This window comes from Phoca vitulina, unplaced genomic scaffold, assembly GCF_004348235.1.
Source record: "Phoca vitulina isolate PV1807 unplaced genomic scaffold, GSC_HSeal_1.0 scaffold6, whole genome shotgun sequence".
Lineage (NCBI taxonomy): Eukaryota > Metazoa > Chordata > Mammalia > Carnivora > Phocidae > Phoca > Phoca vitulina.
In genome coordinates, this window is record NW_022589709.1 from 33,914,176 (window position 1) to 33,938,775 (window position 24,600).

The 24,600-nt window shown below is 38.1% G+C and overlaps 1 protein-coding gene across 2 annotated transcripts in view; it reads right to left on the bottom strand.

Moving 5' to 3' along the window:
- ERAP2 (endoplasmic reticulum aminopeptidase 2) overlaps positions 1 to 24,240 on the bottom strand; it is a 42,652-nt gene extending 18,412 nt beyond the window's left edge. The window contains exons 1-10 of one of the 2 annotated variants that reach the window (XM_032403945.1): positions 24,130 to 24,240; positions 20,234 to 20,928; positions 16,518 to 16,656; positions 12,669 to 12,803; positions 10,938 to 11,058; positions 8,479 to 8,633; positions 5,329 to 5,442; positions 4,351 to 4,482; positions 3,971 to 4,102; positions 1,115 to 1,180 (exon numbers count right to left, since the gene is read on the bottom strand). In XM_032403945.1, the coding sequence (XP_032259836.1) occupies positions 1,115 to 1,180; positions 3,971 to 4,102; positions 4,351 to 4,482; positions 5,329 to 5,442; positions 8,479 to 8,633; positions 10,938 to 11,058; positions 12,669 to 12,803; positions 16,518 to 16,656; positions 20,234 to 20,787 (1,548 nt within the window). In that variant the 5' untranslated portion in view covers positions 20,788 to 20,928; positions 24,130 to 24,240. Of the gene's footprint in view, positions 1 to 1,114; positions 1,181 to 3,970; positions 4,103 to 4,350; positions 4,483 to 5,328; positions 5,443 to 8,478; positions 8,634 to 10,937; positions 11,059 to 12,668; positions 12,804 to 16,517; positions 16,657 to 20,233; positions 20,929 to 23,154; positions 23,183 to 24,129 lie in introns of those variants that run through there. The other variant, XM_032403946.1, reaches the window with a different exon arrangement.
- Between the last annotated feature and the right edge of the window lie 360 nt (positions 24,241 to 24,600).

Below are 24,600 nucleotides of genomic sequence, written 5' to 3' on the forward strand. Positions count from 1 at the left end.
GTCACCTCGGGGCTGGAACGGGAGCAGGGCTGCCCCAGCGCAGCTCTCTGCAAGTTAACTGAAGGAGGGATGTGTGCGGCAGCTAGAGGGTTAACATGTGGTGGCAAAGTCCCAGAGGAAGGCCTTGCTTGAGCCTGGAGCCTCCCTCCTGCTCCATTTAAAAAAACAAAACAAAACAAAACACAAAAAAACAAAACAGGAAAAACAAAAACCCACCTCTCCATTCTAAGAACAGTGGAGTGGAGGTGTTTAGGAGAGAAATGTCTATCTTTAGGGGAGCGTTAAATATTCCAAAAGAACTATATTATATCAATACATGTCTATTGAATGGAGAACAAAACCTCTAGCTTCCTAGCTTCTGTTACGGATTTCTGACCACTGGATTATGCTGAATCTTCCTTTAAAAACTACAATTTATGGGATTACCGTGACTCTTTTTAAAAAGAGTTCCCCTTTTCTTTCATGGTGACTTTTCTTTCTTCTCTACTAAAGCGTTCCACTAACTTCCCAGAAGTAAACAAAAAGATGGGGCCTCAAGAAAACCATTCACTATATTTCCAAACCTAACATACTTGCTTTGGCATCTTTCTGAGCCTGGAGGATGCCAATGCAGCACTAACCACGCAGAGGAATTCTGAGCTGAGATATTTTTAGCTAGCAGTGGGGTTGTGGGAAAGCTGAATTATAACAACAAAAATATAGTAGTAACAGCATCATCCCCCTAAATGGCCTGAACATTCCTTTTCCAGTCAACTTTGTTTCAAGGAAAATTGTGGAACTCTCTTCCTTTCCAGTTATTTAAAGGGACAGTTGATGGGGCACCTGGGTGGCTCAGTCAGTTAAATGTCCAACTCTTGGTTTCAGCTCAGGTCATGATCTCATGGGTCAGGGGATCGGATGGAGCCCCACGTCAGGCTCCCCCCTGAATGGGGAGCCTGCTTGAAGATTCTCTCCCTCTGCCCCTCCCCCCACTCTAGCACTCTCTCTCTCTCTCTCTCTAACAAATAAATAAATCTTTAAAAAAAATAAAGGGACAGTTAGGCTCATCTACATACTCACTTTGGGTATGTGATGCCCCAGACCTCTTCTACTCTATAAGTTTCTTTATACTTACTGTATTGCTTGTCATCTTGGAATCAGAATAACAAAATTCACCGGATGTAAAATCACCTAGACAGCTCTATAAAACAAGAATGGAAGAACACCACCATTTGGGTACTGATAGTTGGCTGAATATGCATATTAGACATGAATGTAGACATTTAATAGCTATATGAAAATTTAATTGATCCAGACATGGTATGGAGCATAGCAATTCATGAAAATGGAAAAAAAAAAGCATCTCTGTAGTGACCATAGGAAATCCACAAAACTTACTTACATACATAAAACAAAAAGTAATTTTTGTGGATTTCCTATAGTCACTGCAAAGATGCCTTTTTTTTCATTTTCATGAATTGCTATGCTCCTTACCATGTCTGTCTAGATCAATTAAATTTATATATGTGTGTATGTATATATATATATATATATATACATACACACACATGCATATATTTCAAGTTTTCTAAAGAAGTACAATGTAGTAGAATAGCTGTTTTAAAAATTAGTTTGTTGAATTTTTCTTTCATTTCTTCTCTTTCCTCTGGGAAAGGCCCTACTTGATTCTTTTATTGGGCATGCTACTCATGCCCCTGTTCAGCATTTAGGCCACTGTGTCTAGTACTAACCTTCTCCTACTGTATCACAAATCCCTTGATTGGGGAGAGGGAATGCCTTTGCTTACCTGGGCATTCCCAATGACTACCACAGCAGCATTTAAAGAGAATAATAACTTTTGAATTCAGTATTAAAATGAGACCTAAGCAAATCAACAACTTGTCAATCAACCCTTAAATAACTAAGACTTAATGCTTAAGGGGAACTGTAAATGGAAAAATAACACACACACTTTCCAAGGCTCTCAAATGCTTTTAAATGATTTTATGAAAAATAACAACAAAGAATTCCTCTAATTCCCAATTTGCTATCGACATGTATTAGAAATGATGTTACATGACACAGTGCTGAGTAAGATATTTACAGGAATTTATCATTTTCATACCACAGTTTCAGTTGGCATCAGAAAGTGGTCAACTAGACCTGAGGACCTTTAGGGAAAGGTTAGATGGGAGACTTTCCTGATAACTAGGAAGAAGCTGTGATGTAATTAAGAAAATAAATACTGAACTTGGAATCAAAAGATAGATCTCAAGTACTGGTTCCATCATGGCATGTGTATATATAACCTTGGCGCCAATCTCTCCCTCAGTATTACTTTTCCCACCTATAAAATGGGGCAAGAATGCCTACCTTCTTCTTGAGATAGCTAATAAGCATGATATGACAAAAATTAACATAGGAATATTCACAGTTGGCCTAAAAGAATCCTGCAATTGTTGGCCAAATTTCTCCTTTAATATCCCCCCAATACCCACTATGCACACCAAAGACAGATTGTTCCTTGTTGAAGAAAGGCAAGGTTAATGTCTACATACACACACACACACACACACACACAGAGCAAATGAGAGGGGGAAAGTGAGGGATGGGAGAGAAAAGCAATCTGAGGCTTGTTGAGAAGTTTAGGAGGACTGTGGAGAGAGAGCACCTAGACTGTCAGCGGGAGGTGATGGAAGCGGATAAAGAGCACTTATACAGGTCGTACTGAGGACTGTGTACTTCAGTCCCTTTTATGATTTTCAAGAAATGTGAATAAAAGATTTGAGCTACGTTGAAAAAATGTTTAATGACTTGACTTTGTTTCTTTGACTACAAAATCACACATAAATTATTAGACCACGAGGGTTCAGACTTTATAAGAGCATTAAAAAAATCAAATGAGATAATGCACTTGAAATATCATTTTAAACTATTACGTGCTATGTAAATATTGAACAATATTATGACTATCCCCGGGCCATAAGTGCTTATAAGGAAGAGAGGACCCCTTCTGTCTACAATGGCTTAGGGTTTGTCTACCTGTATGAGCCCTGCCAGTCCAATAATTCTGTGAAAGATTATTTTATTCACAGTTGAAAATTTAAGAATATTTTAATAATTATTAGAATCCTCTGAGTTGACTGCATGTTTTCTTTGTTTTACCTATTATACTACATGAATCCCAATGACAAAGAGACAAAGTGTTCTCTAATTAACAATTAATTGTTTATTAATCACAATGCTAGGTGCTGTGGCATTAAAAAAAAGAATAGATATGATTCTTGTTCTTAAGCAAATTTTATTATTCTCACCATTGTTATTACTGAACCATTATAAACTAATAAAAGAGAATGTCCCTGTGTAGAACAGATTCATAAATGCGCTTCTAGGTATTGAGCAGAAAGGCAAAACACTGAGGGGTGGAGTAGTCTGTAAGGAGGAGGTAAAATCTCAGCTAGAACTCAAAAGATGGATGGCATTTGAATTGTTGGCAAGAAAAAAAGTGCATTTCAGGTAGCAAGGGCCCTCAAGACAAAAACGTGATGACATAAGGATTGAGTAGGATTTCTTCCTATGAGGGAGAAGATGTGTCTCATGCAACGGAGAATACCTGCTGGACAATAAAGTTGAGAAGGTAGAGTTCAACCTTAAAATTTGGGCAGGGAAGATTAGATATTCATGGCAGGAATCACAAAGTCATTAAAGATTTTGGAAAATGGGGAGATAGAAGTATCAGGTTAACTATAGAAGGGAACCAAAGAGAAGGAGACCAGATATCAAAGGCCTGTGACTAGCCCATGATGGGTGGCATCCTGGTTTAGTGTGGTGCCAAAGGAAAAAGGAACATGCTGCCTTCTATGGACCCTGGCAATGTAGAAAGTGGAATAGATACTGGTTGGCTGACAGTACAACTATTTATAAACCTTCATAATTAGCCTGTTACATTTTAGGCTCAACAACAGTTTCTGTTACCCAATATATGACTTACATTTGACAGACTGCTCCACAAATCATCATTTTTAGCATTTCCATAACTGAACCTCTTTAAGTAGTAAATAATTCCTTTGTGGAATTTCTCCTCATTCAGAAAATCCTTGAGCATATTCAAAATACAAGCTCCCTTAAAAAATAAAGAAAGAAAGACAACAAACAAAAAAAGAAGATAAAGAAAAAGGTTGTATGATTTGTTTTTAAAGGAAGCTTAAATCTTATGGAACATGCGTAATGTCTGAAAAATGAACATCAAATACAAGAAACATAGAACAAGTGGCGGTGACCTGCAGCCAATTAAGTTCAACTGCTGATCTTACAAGCCTCATTATATTTCTCCTGAAAGCAGAGCTCCCACCTGCCCACGGCATTTACTACCTTGTTATAGGAAACTGCATCAAACATTTCCGCTATCTGAGTAGGAGTTTCTGCTTGATTGGAGATAGGACGGGATGAATTTAATGAATCTTTTTTAATTACTGCAAAACACACATCCAAAAAAGCATCATCCTAAAGAGGGAAAAAATTTTTTTCACTTTCAATTTGAAACTTTCAAAGCAAGAGAAAACACAGTAGGCTTAGGAAGATATTCGTAGAAGTAGTCAAACAATATTTCTTACAATTGATTGTAAGTTTCTTCCCCCATCTATATTCCCCTGCCACCCATTCTCTACTTCATAAAGGTATAAATCCAACATTCCTTCAGACATTGTTTGAATGTTTACCATGTACCAGGCCCTTGGATACAGAAAAAAAATGGTTCCCATTTAGTGAACATTTCCTATGTGCCAGGACCTTACATCTATCATCTGTGATCCTGTCAGCACCCTGCAAAGTAGATGCATTATGCGCACTTTACAAGTGAGAATATATGAAGCTTTGGGATTACACCATGGACTCAACACATAGCAAATATGAAGATACTGACTCTGAATCCATGTCTGCCTGTACCATACTGGACCAAATGCCTACCCCAAAGAGCTAAGTAACCATTACAAACCACCTTGATAGGTAGTGTTTAGACTCTTTATGCCTAAAGAAAAAGACATGTTTGAAAAAAATCTTTTCATACATTTTGGGGAAGTGAATAGGCCTTTTGAAAATTCTAGAGGAGCATGCCCCAGTTATGCTTAATTTTCAGGTGACATGCCGAGAACTCTCCACAGGATCTCTAGCTATGGGCACCATCTTGTCCTATATCATTGTATATGGACAGCGATTTTCTTTCCTCTCACCTCACATACACAGCTGTATATTTGTGCTATTTGAGCTCTCTGTCCACAGATTTTTGGGTGAGAGATTTATGTTATGGGCTGAATTGTGTATGTGATATGACATACAAAATTGTAAACTTACAGATTGTAGCTCTGGATATGTGGCATTAACAGAGATGAGTTCCATGTATGTTGCAAAACCTTCATTGAGCCAAATATCATTCCACCACTCCATTGTAACCAGGTTGCCAAACCACTAGGAAGCAAAGACTCAATGTTATTAGAAATTAAACAAATATTGGGGCACCTGGGTGGCTCAGTTGGTTGAACATGGGACTTGTGATTGCAGCTCAGGTCAAAATCTCAGAGTTGTGAGTTGGGGCCCCACATTCCGCTCTGCTCTGCACTCATCGGGGAGTCTGTTTGAGATTTTCTCTCTTCCTCTGCCCTTCCTCCCGGCTCTTGCGCATGCGCTCTCTCTCTCTCTCTCTCTCTCTCTCTCTCTTAAATAAATAAATAAATCTTAAGAAAAGAAATTAAACAAACATAAAAAATAATTAACTGTAGCAAAAAATACAATGGATGCTAACTTCCTTCTTTCAGTGGTTAAGGCCTTTCCACTCTCTGTTACCTTTTTTTCTCTGTACAACTTCCTTCTACTGATTTCTTTGCCTTCTCTTCTCACCACCACATTTTTGCTTCTTTTTTTACTTTTCTTTCTTTTGTATCCTTGTAGTCCCCAACTCTCCAACTTCCATTTTACCCTCCCAACATTTCCTAGCTATTAGATTTAATATTAAGGAAGAAAATAAAACCTTTTATGGGGTAAGTACAATCTCACCTTGTCCTTGATTTATGGTGATGGTCTTAGGAGAAATATAAGCCAAAATGTCTTTGGTGAGTTCACTTCTTTATATTAAGTAGCAGGTACTTAAGAGAATCATAAGAATTCTAGGACTCTGTGATTGCTACATAGTATTACTGATGAGGGAACTTAGTTGTTAACTTTTGCTCTGACTTCCTTCCAGGGATTAACCTGGACACTGAAGTGAATAAAGTTCTGAGATTTTAATTATACATAAATAAAATTAACAGGATGCCAAAAGGAAATCTAAATAGCAATTTACCCTTGACCTATATTTGATCTGTAACACTGGTTTTAAGTATTACTACTTTTTCATGTACTTTTGTATATTACTTAGCCTATATGCCCAATATTATCCATCTAATTTATCTGTTTCAGGGTTGCAATCTCCAGAGGGGTGGGAAATTAAACAAAAAGACTCTAAGATTCAAAAGAGACTTCTTATAGTTATAGCTAGATGTGTAGCTTCTAGCAACTGTTTAAACTCTATTTCTTTTCTGACAACCCTCAGATCATTTTACAAGCGGGCACCAATCTTCCTGAGGGCATCTGTGAAAAAGGATGGGAGGTGTTTCCTTATTTTGAGAAGTGATGAATACGAAAAATACAAGTTGAGCTAATTTTGGTAACTTCACCAGTTAGTAAGAGTGGTTTATTCATTCATTCAATAAATATCTATTGAGAACCTACTACATTCCTGGCAACATGCCATATGTTAGAAATATAAAGATATATATAATACAGCCTCTGCCCCAATACAAATGATGGAGGTCAACTGATAGATAAATGTAATAAAACATTATGGTGCTATGATCAATGCCTGCACGAAGGATAGAGAGGATTCCAGGAGTTAAAAATAAGTTCTTCTGGGAAAGTGCATAAGTTAGTTAGGAAAGGATTAGTTTCTTGAGTCTTGCAAAGGGCCCTCAGGTATGTTGGGAATAGTGTGTGCTCTAGGCAGATTAAGTAGCAGGAGCAAAAGCACAGAGGAGCAACACAGCCTGGCACATTCAGAAATGGCAGACAGTCTAGGATAGCTAAAGCTTACGGTGTGGGTAAGAGATGAGGCTGGGGAGGTGGAGAAGGGCTTCATCTTGGGTACCTGGTATGGCATGCTATGGACTCCTGACCCACTCAGTTGGCATTGGGAGTCTTTGTTGGAGTAAATGGTCATATTGAGATCAATGGGGGAGACAAAATAGTCAAGACAAAAATTCCACTTCTGCCGGCTGCTTCAGCCCCAGACTCTGCATCTCCATGAAAGAGAAGCTATAAAAGGAAGGGCCAGAGGAGTCTCAGAGGTAGAGTTCTCCAACAATTTCCCTATAAACATTCAGTAGAAAGATTAGAAATCCCCAGATTCAGTCAAGTGCTTTAGAGCTACCAGTGACTAATGATCAAAAGCCCTGAAATGAGCCAGTGGGGAGATTCTAAACCAGAGGAAGCCACACATATGTTCTTCGAGTACAGTGCTGAGCATGGTTCCTGTGCAATTGGGCACTTAGCTCACTGCTTAAATAAAACCCAACTTAATATTATAATAATGATAAAGGATAAAGTTAAAAATGAAAAATAACATATTACTAGCTTCTATCTAGTAAATACAATAAAATGATATTTGTCTATGTGGTGAAAGAGAATTTCTGGGGCCCTTAATAATTCACTGTGTTACTAGGGATTTTCAGAAATGAAATAGAGTGGAAATAGTCTATGATATCTACAGAGTTAGTTTTACAGTACCATATTTGCATCTAATACAGTGTGATAGATAGGCCTTGGAAATCTTAGCCTGCAGGAAATGATAGCAGTAGCAGAGATCATTGCTGCCATCACTAATAACTCACACTTATTGAGTGTGACAGGCACAGACACTTATCTGTAATTCTTCACAGCAGTTTCAAGAAGGAGGAACTATTATTAATTTAATTTTATAGATGAAGACATTGAAGTTTAGAGAGTTAGGTAATGTGTCTAGGGTCAGCAGCCCATGAGTACTTGGACTTGAAGTACTCGCTATGGCCATATAATGACATGTTCCAACTGAAGGGAGATTGATTATGCCCTAGACTAGGGAGTATACGGAGAAATATTTTTTAATAGAAATCTCTCCTTGTATGGTTTCCAATTCTGTGCCCTATCTATCTGCGTAATCCATACCTTTCTTACTAAAATACATCAGAAGGCTTTGCCTTGAAGAGTTTTAGAGGATACAGTGGCCACTTCTCTTGTGATAAAACTCCTGTCTAGAGATTGTGATCTAGAGATTGAGATCTCTGCTACTTGACATACTGTGCTTGGTTTGATAGTCTCCAAGGTCCCCCCTAAGGGTAAGAGGATATAATTTTATGTTGTTTCAGGAAGCCCACTGGTGACCTGTACAATGCCTTTTTGGATTGATACTAAGAGAATGTCATGAGTGTCAGGTACCTGGTGTGCTAGTTCATGGGCTATGACTTTGGTGACCCATAGTTGATCAGAAGCAGAAGAAGTCTTAGTATCAAAGAGCAGTGATGTCTCTTCATATGTGATGAGGCCCCAATTTTCCATGGCTCCAGACCCAAAGTCAGGAATGGCAATTAGATCTAAGAAATAAGAACAACCATATTTGATCATTATGGCTTGTGCACCAGAAACGGGATTTGCTTCCCCCCAAATACATTGTGATCCTTTCATGTATAAGCAGACTTTCTGAAAAGGTCAAGACTATTGTAACATTGACGTGGGGTCTTGTAGTTGCACTGAAAATAATCAGCACCCATTATTAAGCAGCACTAATTCTATCGATACACTTTTGGTTGTAGCTGAAGTAACCTGCTGATATTTAACCATTTGTTTCTAAGTGTGCTAAACTCAACAAATACCTTGGGTGCATTAGTGCTAAGAAAATGATTTCTTTAAAAACACTCATATTGTATTTTATATTAATACTACTCAAAAACATTGAAAAGTATCAAATAACTTCTAGTATGTTTGAGATTCATCAAAACATATAATGAACTCATTTCTATAAAAAAGAGAACAATATAGGATTTTAATTTCAGGAAAACATCTTTTAGGAGCAATCTCTATTGTCAATGTTTCAATTAATATTTAAAGAACGTATGGCCTCTATTATGAGCAAGTGTCCTTTCTAAGGCAGTGGAGGAAAAAAGCTGTGGGCATCAATTATTTCTGACCTCAATTTCCTTTTCAACATTGATATTTTCTCTACCTCTTAACAAAGTCTTGAGGGAAAAAAAGTGAAATTTAATTATCTTTAAGCAACTCAGGTATACTGTATATTAATTTGGAGTATATCTGTGTGTGTGTGTATGTATACCGTTTGCCATTGATGTCATGCAAGTTAGAAAATTCCTGGCTAATATTTAATCTTGGAATTTTTACTTTTTACTCTGCTAGGCCATTTTGGAAAAAGTACTGTTTGATTAAAAAGAAAGGTAATTTTTTTAAGTTGAAATGAACCAAGTCACTTGGCTTACGATTACATTGTCTGGAATTAATACTGGTTAATTCTAGTGGATAAAAACAAATACTTAATAAGACAATCGAAAGTAAATTAGCACTAATAAAGATTAGTATTCATTAGTACTTCAAATGTGGGAATAATTCCTTTTGTAAATTGCAATGATGATTTTATATTAGTTGGATAATTTCCCATAGTCATTAGAGATACTTATATCTGGTTTAATTTTTCTTAAACTGCACCCTTCTTTTCAGTTTTTTAAAATACATTTCATAGGGGCACCTGGGTGGCTCAGTCAGTTAAGCGTCTGCCTTCGGCTCAGGTCATGATCCCAGGGTCCTGGGATTGAACCCCGTGTCATGTCCGCTCCCTGCTCAGCAGGGAGTCTGCTGCCCCCTTCCTCTCTCCCTCCCTGCCTCTCCCTGTTTGTGCCCGCACATGCTCTCTCTCTCTCTCAAATAAATAAAATCTTAAAAAAAAATACATTTCATATGATCTTCAAGGTTGCATTGTTCAAGAGCAACGTAAGATTGTTGATGGTTATTAGATATTTCCTTGACTTTTGACATAGAGGACAATGGATTATGGTAAATTTAGCATATCTGTACTAAAAAGCATATAGAATCTGCACTATAATAAAGCACTGAGACTTAGGAACTATAAGAATAAGCCCCTGGATAAGTCTTTTGATGGTCTCTTATACCTCCTCTAAGGAAAAATGGCACAGATTTTGGGGGTAAAGAGGAGCAAAGACATGATAGGGAGTATGTTTTAATGTCCCCAAGGGAAAAAAAAGTTTGTCACTGTCAGAAATTCTAAAAACCAATCTACGTATGTTATGAAACTGAAGTCATGGTTTAATGTGTTCTGCAACATTATTAAAATCATAACTTTTATTTTTTAAGATAGAAAATTAAAACCAAGATAGACTGTGTGTATCTTCCTATGTAAAGATCTACTACTACCACATTCAAATCATCTATTTCCTCCAAGTCTTCTTTTATTTTTAAATCTGTGCCACATTCTTATCTTCCAACTTCAAATGCACTATAAACAGAGGGACAATTTTCAGCCATTTACATAAATCTTCGGCAAATTTTATAAAAGATTGCTGGTCTTGTATAAATATGGCATAGAAACAAGTTGTATGCTCTGGAAAATTCATCCAATTAAATCTAACATGCGATGCAGCTATTTTAATGTGAACCTGATAAAAGAATAAAATGATCCACACTACTCAGACTTCTCATAAATACTTTCTTTTCTACACTCAAGAACCATCTCTGAGGTACAAATTATTGCTTCTTGGGCTAACTGAACCTCTTCAGTACTCATTTAAATCACATATAAAGACCAAAAAAAAAAAAATCAAAGCAAGGTCTATAAGCAAAAATAAATACAATGACATGGAATTTGAACCTACCCAGCTTGGGGAGTGGATAGTTGATATCAAAGTAATTTTCATAAAAATCAAGTAGCTTTAATGATGCTTCCAAAGCATAATGTGTTTGACTCCATTTATCTGGGGATGCATAGACGGACACCTGGAAATGTTGATCAGAAGAAGTGGTCTTTGAATGTCACAAATCCTTGGCACAATTCCATTCCTAACAACCCTCACTCAAAGAAAGGTAGACTACATTTTTCAAGAAATTACTGTAATACAATTAAGCATGTTTTTGATGGGGATAAGATGTTCCATAAAGTATTAAACAAAAATCAGTCTTAAAAATTATAAACAACCCTGTGTCTCTTGTTATAACCCATTCCCTAGGTGCTAATCTGTAAATTTCAAGCTATCTGAATCCACTATATCATGAGAGCCCACTTGAGCTCATCACTATTATGCATTCTAGCACTTGAGGGCCAGTCTTCCAGAATTGTGTTCACCAGCACAAGTCAGATAAAACATAGGTGTATGAGTTGGAAAGCCTTCAAAATTTATTGGATCTACCTTCTCGTCTAGTTGACTTTAAACTCAAAAATCCCCAAATATGGTCCTTTACTCTCCCACAAGTATATAACACTGAATGGAAAAAAATAAAATTACATTCCACTTTTATTGGGTTTCAAGTATGGTGCTACTTTCATTTTATGATCTGCTTTCATGCTCTGAATTACCTGAAGTTCCTCAGAACTTTTATAGGAAGCATATATTAATAGTCACCATTTTTTGATGGCTTATCAGGCACAGTGCTAAATATGTACATGTGAAATCTAATTGAATCCTCTCAACAACCTTATGAAAAGATGGAAACACATGGAAATTAAGTAACTTGCTCCAAGTCAGAGCTGGGATGTGAAACCCAGGAAGCTGACTGGAATATGCCCTCCTGAAGTTAAGTACCATCAGGCCATTCATATGTCTGTTATCTGTGCAGACTCTGGGTGCACAGCTGCTGTGTTATGTATCTAGATGCATTGCTCATAACATATATCTACATATCTGTAAGTATAATATGTATACAAATTGAAATAGCCATTTTATAGCTGTTTTTCATGAGCATTATTTTAGGGTTCTTTGAATGTTTGTATGTCTATATTTGGTTCTTCAGGGTAAGGAGATGATGATGATGTCTCTACTGATATTTGCAAAACTCTGTAAGCTACCCATTGGGTATTGTAAATTTTTTCAAATAATGAAGACTCTAAAAAGTATGAAGTACCTCTCATTGAGGGAAAAAAGTTATAGAAAACAATTGGAAACAATGTGAATGTCCTAAAATAAGATGCTGATTAAAATTTTTTTTGGTACTTCCATGCAGTATAACACTAAGCAATTATTAACATAATATTATAGAACGTTCCATAAAATATGTTATAAAAATATTATAGAAAAATTCAATGGCATTCAGTTCTTATGGCATATTATGGTGAAAATAGAGTTAAATAATCTTAAAGATTATTTTGTAAAAGGTATACACAGTTATTGTATACACTCTCATATACTGACATACATACAGAAAATACTTGAAAACTTACACTAATATTATCAGTAATTATATCTTGATGGTGGGATTTATGAGTAATTTATTTTATTTTTTGCCTATTTTGTGAAATAAGCATGATACTTTGATAACAAGAAAAAAGAAGTGTAAGAAAATAAAAGCTTGTTGCTCTCAGGACAGTGTATAAAATTAGAACCCAGTCTTACCTTGACTCCTGAGGAGGTGGTACCACTCACAGAGTTGAAATCACAAACTATGTAAGCTACAAGGTATGTACTCATTTTTACCGTAGTTTCAAAATGATCTTCTAAGAGGCCTCCTTCAAGTTCAATTGTCTTAACCTACAGGAAGGGAAAAAAATAGTATTTGAAAATTGGAATATTTTACAACAATGCCTATGATTTAAGTTGGTGAAGGTCCTGACACTTTGAAGGCCACTTGATGACATTAGAGGAGATCGATGGCCTGTCATAATATTCTGTGACCTCTCCTCCCTTTTTTTCTTTTACCCCTAGACTTCCTCTAAGACATCGTGTACCACCTGTGAGATCCCAAAATGATGCCAAATCTTATTTTGTTGCTTGAAAGCATGAAAATATTTTAGATATTTCTACTTTCTTGAAATGCAGTAATCTCCAACACTGGCATAAATTCAAGTTCTGCACTTGTAAGCAAAAATATCAAAGAATGTCTCCTTTCCCTTTGTTTGTTATATAATAGATCTCTGTTGCAGAAGGAAATGGGATGCAAAACTGTGTGAGATAATTTTCATTATCTTTTAGTCCTCTTTTTATTTATGTGTGAGGTAGGTGTTATTTCACAGGTGAGGAAACAGAGTCTCAGAAATGTTAACTGAACTGCCCAAGATCACGTGGCTAGTTCCACAGGAAGACCAAGATGTGGATGTGACCGTGTGACTCCAAAGACATTGCTCATTCTTTCACTCGCTGTGTGACAGCTTGAGTCATAGTCTTATTTTATCTTTGCTTCATTGATTCAGCAATGAAAGCAGGCAGGCCAAGGAGGTCATTAGTAATTTAAGCTTCTGCCTATCTACGGAAGAAGTAAGAAGTTTTAAGCCTACAGACTGGTCAGCCACATCTATCAAATTCACTGAGTAATTACCAAATTCTATCTTTATTTGCTCAGGATAGCTTGTCCCAGAGATGGTTTCCACCATGGTACAATGCCCCAAAATACTGAATGGATACAGATCCAGTAATCTGAAAATACCACTTTCATCAAATTGGTAACAACTCTTTAGACTAGCTTTCCCCTCCCAACATCCCTTTCAAGGCATCAGGCTTGCAACAGCACTAACCAGGGATTGTCAAGCATGTTTTACCTATTTGGATAAGATTGCAGTTTGCTTTGGCAAGAGAAAATAGCTTGAAGTATTACCAGAAACTGTCTAGCCTACTTAAATGACAAATGTTTGTGCTATTTAATTCTACAGTATTTGATTCTAGAGAATTCTATAAAAAAATGAGGTCCTAAGTTTTAATAAAGCAGAAGACACTGACCAATACTTTGAGAAAGGTAGCAGTATATATAGGACTGTGCCTTACATATATATATCCTACAAGTTAACTCTGTAGAACAACAATCTCTTTTTTTTAGGGATCTGATTCAACCAGAATTCTATGAGCACATACTTCTACCAGAGGCAAGGATTATGGGAGAGGCCGGGGAGAGGGCATTATGACTGTAGTCTTATGACCAAACTCAGTAAAAAAACAGTCAAGTGTTAGAGGAGAGAGGGGAGGAGGAGGAAGGCTGTGGGACACTGGGGGGACGAGAGTCTCTGACACTAGACACCGGTGGCAGGAGTGGTTAGGAGACGGTTGGGGTTCCCTCTGATTTCTCTCCCCCGCTGCTCCGCTCCCCCCCCCCCATGAAGATGTAGCACACGGAGGCTGAGTTTTATTCTGGAACCTGGAGCGAACCATGTAGATTAACATTGCCTTAAATGGAAGTGCATGGGGTGTTAGTGTATGGTCTTCCAGGATGATGATGTAATCTCCAAGTACAGAACACTTGTTGCTAGACAAGGATTTAGCTGTTTCTCAATATTGGCCAGACTTTCCTTACATAGCAAGTATTGCCAGCAGGTGTGTGTTCCTTTAAGGAATGAAGGGGACAAAGAAATGTCCCAAAGATATGCTGCCTTCCCTAGTACTTGTCTGTCTACCTCACTTCCCTTAAATCCTGTACTAACTGAGCAGATTGAGAACTTAGTATGTGTTGCTTCTCACCAATCCATAGCCCAGCTTAATTGTTGCAGCGATTGTCCAGAGAGTAAGATTGTAGCGTGACTTCAATTGTCCTTTTTTGGTCAACCACAAAATCCTGGATTGGGCATGTCAGTGAGAAGCAGACAGTGGAGCCAGTATTTGCTGGAAAGGTATGATCCAGAGAACTGGACAAGTCATTCAAGGATTGTATAAAATATTTTTTAAATATGCACTAATTTGTCTTAAATATGAGAAGTTGCTGGAGATTTCTAAAGATAAAAAAAATTAAATTCTGGGGTAACTGGGTGGCTCAGTTGGTTAAGCGTCTGCCTTCAGCTCAGGTCATGATCCCAGGGTCCTGGGATCGAGCCCTGCATTGGGCTCCCTGCTCAGCAGGGAGCCTGCTTCTCCCTCTCCCACTCCCCCTGCTTGTGTTCCTTCTCTTGCTGTCTCTCTCTCTGTCAAATAAATAAATAAAAATCTTTAAAAAAATTTAAATTCTAATATAATGAAACCACAATTATGTTTGTATCACATTTTAATGAAAAGGCTTTAAAATAATTATATCTTTATTTTACCCTCCATGATTATTCATATGAAAAATGACATTAATATAAAGCTGCTGGGAAAGAGACTGAACTGCCCTTAAATGAACATACAGTTAGAAAGCAGACTTGGAGTTCAAGTAGAGGATCATTTTTACCCGGAAATGAGTAGGCTAATTGAATTGCTGTCTGGGTGATTAAGGAAAAACTAGGGTATGTGTCACGTGGAGTATTGTCACTTTTCCCGCTGATCTGCTCTGCCAATATATCAGAGCAAATACCTTTACCAGCATGAAACAGAAATCTAGGGAAATTCAGTGTTTCGTGTTATCGACTCATTTCTCTCCTTCAGCCACAGAGGCTGGTCACTGTGGAAGGCAGAGAGAAAAATGGGGTAGGGTCCCTTGCTGGCTTATGATGGCCCAGCTGCTTTCTGGGCTGCTCATTTTGCTGAAGCACGATCAGAAGAGCCTCTATTTTTGTCTCACTTTCCAAGTGGCAATTGGGAAATATTTTATATTTTGTCCAACATCACAAATGGCAAGCACATCATTAGTGAGGAAATATCAAATGAGGCCCGCAGTCAGCGGTATCTTTCAGAGTCTCTGAATTTTGAGTGCAAATAAAGGGTTCAAATGTCTCTTTCAGTTAAAAAAGTGTATAACTACCATAGATAATTTTCATAGATAATTTTAAGAATTACCCATGGAACTTAAAAAAAAGGGGGGGGGATTTCTAAGTTTCATCAGAGACCACTAGAGCAGAATTTCCAAGGTGGAGCCCAAGCAGGGTTCTCTAGATCCTTCCCACTCCACATGTGGAGTCTGGACCAGCCGCAGTGGTATCACCCAAGAGCTTGTTAAAAAGGCGGAACTTTGATCTTCACCGGTGCCAAGCCGAATCAGAATCTAAATTTTAACAAGATCCTCAGATGACTCATCTGAACATTAAAGTTTGAGAAGTGCTGCTCTGGGTGGTTTTGAATTTCATCATTGGCCAAGTAACACAGAATGAAAAAGAACATTGTTTCCATATGAATACAAATCAAATATAAATCACGTTGGTTTTTTTTTAAACTTCTGGTATAACAATGCCCCAACCAGAATGATGTTAAAATCTAGAAGGATTGGGGTTATTATATAATATGTAGATGGAGAAAACAAATTAATGGCTTAAATCTTGAAAACAAGAAATGTTAAAAAAAAAAAAAAAATACAACAAAGACCAAGGCTCAACTTGAGAATGATTCCCCCAGAGTTTCTGCAAGTGACAGTACCTTTGGCATGTTGGAGAGTGCAATGTGCCCGCTTTCTCTTCTTATCTTGATGGAAAAGTTGGCTTTAAACAATGGTTCATCAAAGCAAGGGAAAGCCATCCGGGCTTCAGTTGGCTCAAAATCTGTTACTGCAATTATTCTGTGAAATGAAGAAACCACCGGCCAGAATTTTACAAGTGAAATCAAGAAAAGAAATGAACTATACCTTCAGAACACAGCTTGTCAAACCTGGAGGTGATATATTTGACTTCTCAAACTTCTCAAACTATAATCTTAGTGAATCTAGGATGTCTTTTTAAATAAAACAAGGGTAAAATTTTGTTTAGTACCTGCCAATCAGGAATAATGCACAGTGCTGGGCACTCTGCTTCTATGACCTCTTTCATACTCATAGCAGGCAAGGATATTGAGACTCAGAAAATCTGAGTAACCTTACCAGGTTCCTTAGCTACTAAATGAGATAGGTATGCCCAGTCAATTTGATGCCAAAACTGACTCGGATATTAGTAGTTAAGTACCATCTCTCAGGAGGGGGCTTCAGTCGGAGATTTGAATACTTGTGAATGTGAGTGATGTCTCAGGTTGTGTTCTCAGAAAGCAGACCCTGCTTTATTAAAAACGTGCCTCCAGGAGATGTTAAGGAGGTAGGGAAAGAGTGAAGAAGCAGGATAGGATAGAAGAAAAAGCCAGGCTGGATCCAGCTTCAGTCTGATCTCTGGGGAGCTCTGCAATGGAAATTACACCTTTAAGTTTTCCCCGGAGCTAGGATTTCATATTTTGTACACCCTGGGGGACCTAACTCCCAGGAACTTCTAGCTGTCTCTGCTTGCCAGCAAAGTAGCTCCAGTCCTGAGACTATAATAGGTACATAGACATTCTGACAAATCTCTATACCCCATCACCTTGATAATGCCTGAAATTGTATAATTACAGATTTATTCTTTGGACTTAAAGCTTCAATTAAGAAACAAACCTGGAGTGCAGACTTTTATTGGAGAAGGAGGGGAGAATAAAAAATCTCTAGAGTCAGATAAAGGGTGAGAAGGGCCAGGAGGGAAAAAAAAAAACAGGAGGGACTGCCAGGCTAATTTTGTCAATTTACTTTGTTTTTATAATATAGATTGGAAAATGAGGCTGGGGATTGGAATGATTTGATTTGCTTGGAACTTCAGGCTTTATTTGGATTTGGTAGCAGCTACTAAAAGTATAAAGGAATTCCACATACCTGGAATAATTTTTCACAAATGTGAAATTTTGTTTATAGTAAGTCTACAGTAGGAAAGCAAAAAATTTAGTATTTTTTTCTGCTACTTGCACAATTAATTTTAGCTCTGCATGTAAAGTAGTGACTTCTTGCTTCTCAAAGAACTATTGTTGACTGGATTATTTTTATATTTTAGGTTAAGGTGTGTGTGTGTGTGTGTGAGAGAGAGAGAGAGAGAGAGAGGGAGGAAGAGAAAGAGAGAAAGAGATCCATGAGTCTATTGACACTGTGCTGCAAATCATCCTATGTGTTAGATCTACTATGTAACTGAGGATGAAGAGAGCTAATTAATCACAAGAAGAGTCAAAAATAGCCTGAAGTTACTTATGGGAGACATGTTGAAAAGTCCTCCAGCTTTACTCAAAGAAAAAATCTCCCTCTCCAGTTTCCCACATCATCTCCCAAAATTATATCCTTAAAAAGTATTTCCTTGTGGTGGAGTCTTTGTCACTTGAGAAAATGAAAATAAGCCATGACTGGTCACATGTTGTTAGTGAGAAGTTGATAATAAATTCCCTATCTAGTACTGTGCTGGCTGAGAACAGACCCTTAAGAATTGAGGCTGCAATGAGAGAAATGTCCCAAAGGGAGGGGCAAAGACATGGGCTTGGGGAAGTGCTCTCCTACAGACCACTGGGGCCTGGGGGCAGGGGGCACATGAGTCCTCAGAGGGTAGTGAGATCACCTAAGGTGGGAAAGAAGAGATATGTAGCAGACATTGCTTAAGTCACCTACTCATTCCCCTTCTTCAATTCCAGTGGAATCCTGATTTTACTCAAGAAGACAATGTGTCCAGATAAAAGAGTCACCTCTCAGAGTCCCTTGCAACTCATTCTGGCCTGACTGAATTCATTGGGTAGGAAAACTTTATAAAACCCTCAGCTGGAATGTTTCTTTTTGCCTTTTTCTCTCCCTTCACTTCCCCCTTCTTCCTGCCTACAATGTGAACTTGATGCCTAGAGGTACAGAAATCATTTTGTATTAGGAGGAAAGCCATATGCCAAGGGTGCTGAGCAGAAAGATAGAAGCGGCCTGGGTCCTGGATAGCACTGAGGAGTGCTGTAGCAAACGTGGCCTGTCCTGTTTCTAGACTTCTTCTTGCATGAGAAAATAATGGCCCCCTCATGTGGTTAAACCATTGTATCTGGGTTTCTCTAACTGACAGTTGAGTGTCACAGATCAAAAGTGGGAAAGCACTGAAACCCTCCCAGATGGACCCTGGCCCTGGACAACCAAAGCATCCACTCTATGAAGAATCACTGATTCCTCTCTTTCTCTAATTTCACATAACTGTCAGAAAATTCTGCCTGTTTTACCCTCCAAAACAAATGCCACGTTCAATCACTTCACTCCATAAGCACTGCCCAAGCCACCCTCATTTCTTGCCCACACCACTGCAATGACCTCCTAAGTGATTACTGTCCTCCGTGTCCCCCTCTCTGTAATGTACTCACAACATACACTCGAGCTTTATGGAGCATACATCAGATCAGAACCTCCTGATGAATCCCCACTGCACTGGAGGAAAAGCCTAAACTGCGTACAAGAGGCTCAAAGTCTTTGCCTGATCTGACCCTTTTCTACTCTACTTATCTCCTTTGTCACTGTCCTTAAGCCATACTAGTCAGTCAGCCCAACCTCAGAACCTTTGCACTTGCTGTTCCCTTGTCTGGAGATACTCTACCCAAAGATGTCCTCATGATTTTCTCCTTTTTTCAAATAATATTATTTTCAGTTTAAATGCATCTCCTTAACAAGGACTCTCCTGACCACTTAGATCAATGAGTTCCTATCCCCAGCTACACTTTCTTTCTATTACAGCACCTCATTTTATTTCCTTCATAGCATTTATCATTTACCTTGTCCATTTAATTTATTTTCTTGACCTGGTTGTCTCTTCCCACATACTTTATCACTGTACATTCAATGCCTAGAACAGTGCCTGGCACTTAGCAAGTGCTCAATAAATGGGAGCTCATTAAACTGATCATATTTCTCAATTCTCCAAACAGACCTTTTCCTGCCTCCTGGATTTGAGTCATGCTGTTTCTTGGGTAATGTATACACACTTTCACTTCCTTTCTCTCAACCCAAATCTTACTTGTGTTTCCTTCTGGTCTCAGATCAAGACTCACCTCCTTTGAGAAGTCTTCTGTATCTCAGCTTTCTGTGTCATGACCATCCTTCCCCCTAGCACAACAACATATCCGTCTCAACACAGTCACATACTGCTCTCTTCTCCTAGTCATTCTCCCTCTAGTTGTTTATGCCTCTGCATTCTGTGTTCTCATCTTGACTGAAATTTCCTTAAGAAATAGCAGAGCTTCTTCTTCTAAGTTTCCATGGTTTATTGAGCTTTTCATAAATGACTGCTGAAATGTGCTCCTGGCAAAGAGATGTAACCCATAAGGAAAGTATCACTAAAGACTAAACAGCTAGAGCGATGTCTTACCTTGTTTTACCACCACGAGTTCTGTATGTGCTTTTATAAAACCCTTCAAAACCATTGGCTAACTTGGCCTGGAAGTTGAGAGCCACAGAGTATCTCAAATCAGCCATTAGTTTCTCTGGAACCAACAGTGCAATTTGTTGATGAGCAGGATAACTCAAAACGTTCAGCTTTTTTCCTGGTTTCCTGTATCTCAAATCTTCCTCTGATTGAAGGATGACATTCATGACTTCAAGGTCTTTGCTGTGCAAGATGATAAATTGAGTGGCATCTCTGACCAAGACTTCAATCTTCTCAAAACCAACGAAGTCCAACGAGGTGAGATTTGGATGGACCAAAAGGTCATAGTGGAGGGGAATTATCATGCTGGGGAGCCTCAGGTTGTTCCAAGGAAATGGTTCCCCATTGGTGGCTATGGGGAAAGCCCCAGGGTCCTTATTGAATGGATCAGTAGATGACATTGAAAACTGAGAACAAATGCACATTTTGGGCATGATGGTTGAGCAGTAAAATCCCATGTAAATATTAAATAGCAGTTTTCTGCATGGATTAGCCATTGCAGAAGAATGGATACTAAATCTATTCTCTAGAAGACAGATTAATACCCAGGCTAAGTCTCATAATTCTCTACAGCACTGTACCAGCTCCAGTTACGTCACACAGGATCTGAATGATATGTTTCAATAAGTGAATTTGATCTAGAAGGAAAAAAAAAACATTCATAGCATGTAGAAAAAGAATTCAATTAATAAATAAATCCTTAAAAAATAAAAGTATATATGTGAATAGAGAAAACCTGCTTTCATAGAATCAAGCCAAATAACCACACAATAAAGTGGAAATTGAGCTATCATTTGGTTATTACAAAAAATCCTGTAGAGGCCAAATGAAAGGACTCTGCCTTAAAATTACATGTATAGAATTCCCTCTGCATTCCTATGCAATGAACATCAGGCAGGTATGTAAATTCATTGCATGTTAAATGTTTTTAACATTTGGCTACATCATTCTGGCTGTATCCTGGACACCTGAAAATAAGCTGCACAGGTGGTTTCCATTTTGTTTTGAGTCACAAAGAAACTATATTCTTTGGATACCAGGTTTAATTATTAACGGCATTGAACTTCACCTCTTTCAATGAATAACATCATCTGAATGGCCTTATTCTATGGCTGTTGGTGGAAAGGATGCTGGCCAAGGTATATTTCCAATATACCAAAGCTATAGAAATAAAATTGAGTTTATGATATTCTTAATGAGAATATTTAAAAAATTGTTTTGGTGTTCTTCATCTTAGGCTACCTTTGAAAATACAATTAAATCAAACTGAATTTACTGCCTCTAAATAGAACTAAGATGATTTTTTTCTTATTAGAAGGGTAAAATTACAAAATATAAAGTGAGGACAAACAATACTATTAGTTTAGGTGATTCAACTCTGACTCTCACCCTGCCACCTGCCTCTACTTACCTCCTCCCAGCTCCAACTCAGCCCATGAATGGTTTCCTTTCTTTTTTTTTCATTAGCAAGCTTTTTAGAATTAATTATCCCAACAGTTACTTTAATTTTCCAATTTGTAATATTACTGCAGACAAACAGGTATTGTTAAAAGAAAAAGAAGAAGAATGGTAAAATAAGACATTTCAAAGCCAAGATAAGGAAACAACCTAAGGGTCCATCAATGGATGAACAAATAAAGGTGATGTGGTATATACACCTGCAATGGGATGTTATTTGGATATGAGATAGAAGGAAACCCTGCCATTTGCAATAACATGGATGGAACTTGAGGACATCATGCTACGTGAAATAAGTCAGACAGAGAAAGACAAATAAATATTATATATCATGTATGTGTGAAATCTAAAGAAGCTGAACTCAGAGAAACACAGTGGAGTGGCGGTTACCAGGAGTTGTGCAGTGGGGGAAATGGGTACAAACTTCCAATTAGAAGATTTAACAAGTTCTAGGGATCTAATGTACAGCATGGTGATTATAGATAAAAATACTGTATCTTGCACTTGAATGTTGAATAGATTCTCAATGTCCTCGCAAAAGAGTAGATTCGTAACTTTCTCACCACAAAAAAGAAGTGGTAATTATGAGATGGGATGGAGGTGTTAGCTAATGCTATGGAGGTAGTCATTTTGCAATATATAAATGTATCAAATCAAGGTGTTGTACACTTTACCTTTTTTTTTTTAAGATTTTATTTATTTATTTATTTATTTATTTGTTTGACCGAGACATAGAGAGCACAAGCAGGAGGAGCAGCAGAGGGAGAGGGAGAAGCAGGCTCCCCGCTGAGTGTGGAGCCTAATGCAAAGCTCCATCACAGGACCCTGGGATCATGACCTGAGCCAAAGGCAGACGCTTAACTGACTAAGCCACCCAGGCGCCCAAGGTGTTGTACACTTTAAATTTACACAATGTTATAATGTCAATTATATCTCAGTAAAGCTGGGGAAGATTTTTTTAATTAAAAAAATAATGACACTTTTCCTATCTTTTTCAGATAAGCATTAAATTATGGCTAGGGGCGCCTGGGTGGTTCAGTCTGTTGAGCGTCTAACTCTTGGTTTCAGCTCAGGTCATGATCTCGGGGTTTTGAGATTGAGCCCCACATCAAGCTCCACACTCAGTGGGGAGTCTGCTGGAGATTCTCTCTCCCTCTTCCTCTGCCCCTCCTCCTGGGCGCTCTTTCTCTCTTCTCTCTCTCTCAAATAAATAAATCTGAAAAAAATTTATGGCTACTAAACCTCAGTGTTCCAAGAACCTCTGACACACAAAACCACAATTGGTCTATTTGCTTAAATTTCTGAATGTTTGAAAAATGAAAATGTTTGAAAAATTGCTTATTTGATAGCTGATAGGCTTGGGAATCAGAGTGCTTGGATTCTAATACTAGTTCCAGCATACTTACCGATATGACTTTGGGCAAATTTTCTTATTTTTTGGACATAAGTTTCCTCATCTTATAAAACAGTGTACGAATCATACCATCCTCAATTTAAGAAGATTAAATGAGGGGCGCCTGGGTGGCTCAGTCAGTTAAATGTCTGCCTTTGGCTCAGGTCATGATCTCAGGGTTCTGGATCCAGCCCCGCATCGAGCTCTCCACTCAGCGGGGAGTCTGCTTCTCCCACTGCCTCTGTGCTCTCTCTCTCTCTCAAATAAATAAATAAAATCTTTTAAAAAAAGAGAAATAATTCATGCGAAGAATTTGGCATAGCACCACAATTAGCATATACAAAGCACATAATGTTAAATATTAAATTATTATTGTGATTATTATTACTTGAATTTTCTGGCATAGATTAAGGATTATTTCTGTCCCCACTTGTAGCAGACACACTCCAAGAACGCTGTATTTTACTGGTAAGACTGAAGAGAAATGTCTTGTTATTTCTTCATATTCATATAGAATTTAGCTTTAGATCTAGTAAGGACTTGAAAGGCCAGCTAGTATGTCTTTGGTGTCCTGATAAAGAAACTGAGGGGAAGTGATTTTCCCAAAATCACATGGCAAGTTTCAAGCAAAATTGGGATGAAAATACAGCCCTTGACTCTTAGTCTAGGGGACTTTCCTTTATATTCAATAGCATGTCAGTGAACAAATCCTGGGATCCAAGACGGGCAGCAAATGTTTGGGAAAGGCTAAAAGATCTCCGGAAGAGGGAGAGTCAGTAAAGCAGAAGGGTTCTTAAGTCAAGTCCCAACCTTAACTTCACATACATTCCGAGGCAGCAGTGCCAGATTCACCCCCTTTCCCCAGAGCCTCACCTTACAGGACAAGATCTCCTCACTATAGCAGTTTTATACCTTAAGTTCCCAGAATTATTCTCACTGAAAAGTTCTGAGTTTTAAGAAAAATTGAAGAGAAATGTTGATGTGTTACCTTAATCCACGCTGTTGCAGATTTGAATGAAGGGGAATTTACTTTTGATTTCACTTTCTGTTCCTGTAAGACCCGGAACTTGGCATACTTACTGATTACAGCACTGGCTGGTTCGTTATGGTATAGACGAATGGGGCTTAGGATAAGAGCTTTAGTCCAAAAAGCACAAGACTCAGCCCTGCTTCAAGCCCTCCTCCATCATCTGTGACTGGACCATGATTCTGCCCCTCTCCAGTTTGTTACGAAGTCCTTTTGATTCTGCACTTTCGATCTCTTTCTATCCAAATTTTTAAAAATTCCCACAGTCATTAAAGTAGTCTAGGTCCTCTGTACTCCTCACAGTGACCTTCAGGTAGGTCTCCCTGGCTCCTCACGGCCAGGTCCGGCAGTTTACTGGTCTGACGCCAGGCAGCAGATTCCTCCTTTACGCTACTGCTTGAGCATGCCACTCCCAGCTTCAAACCTCACCGT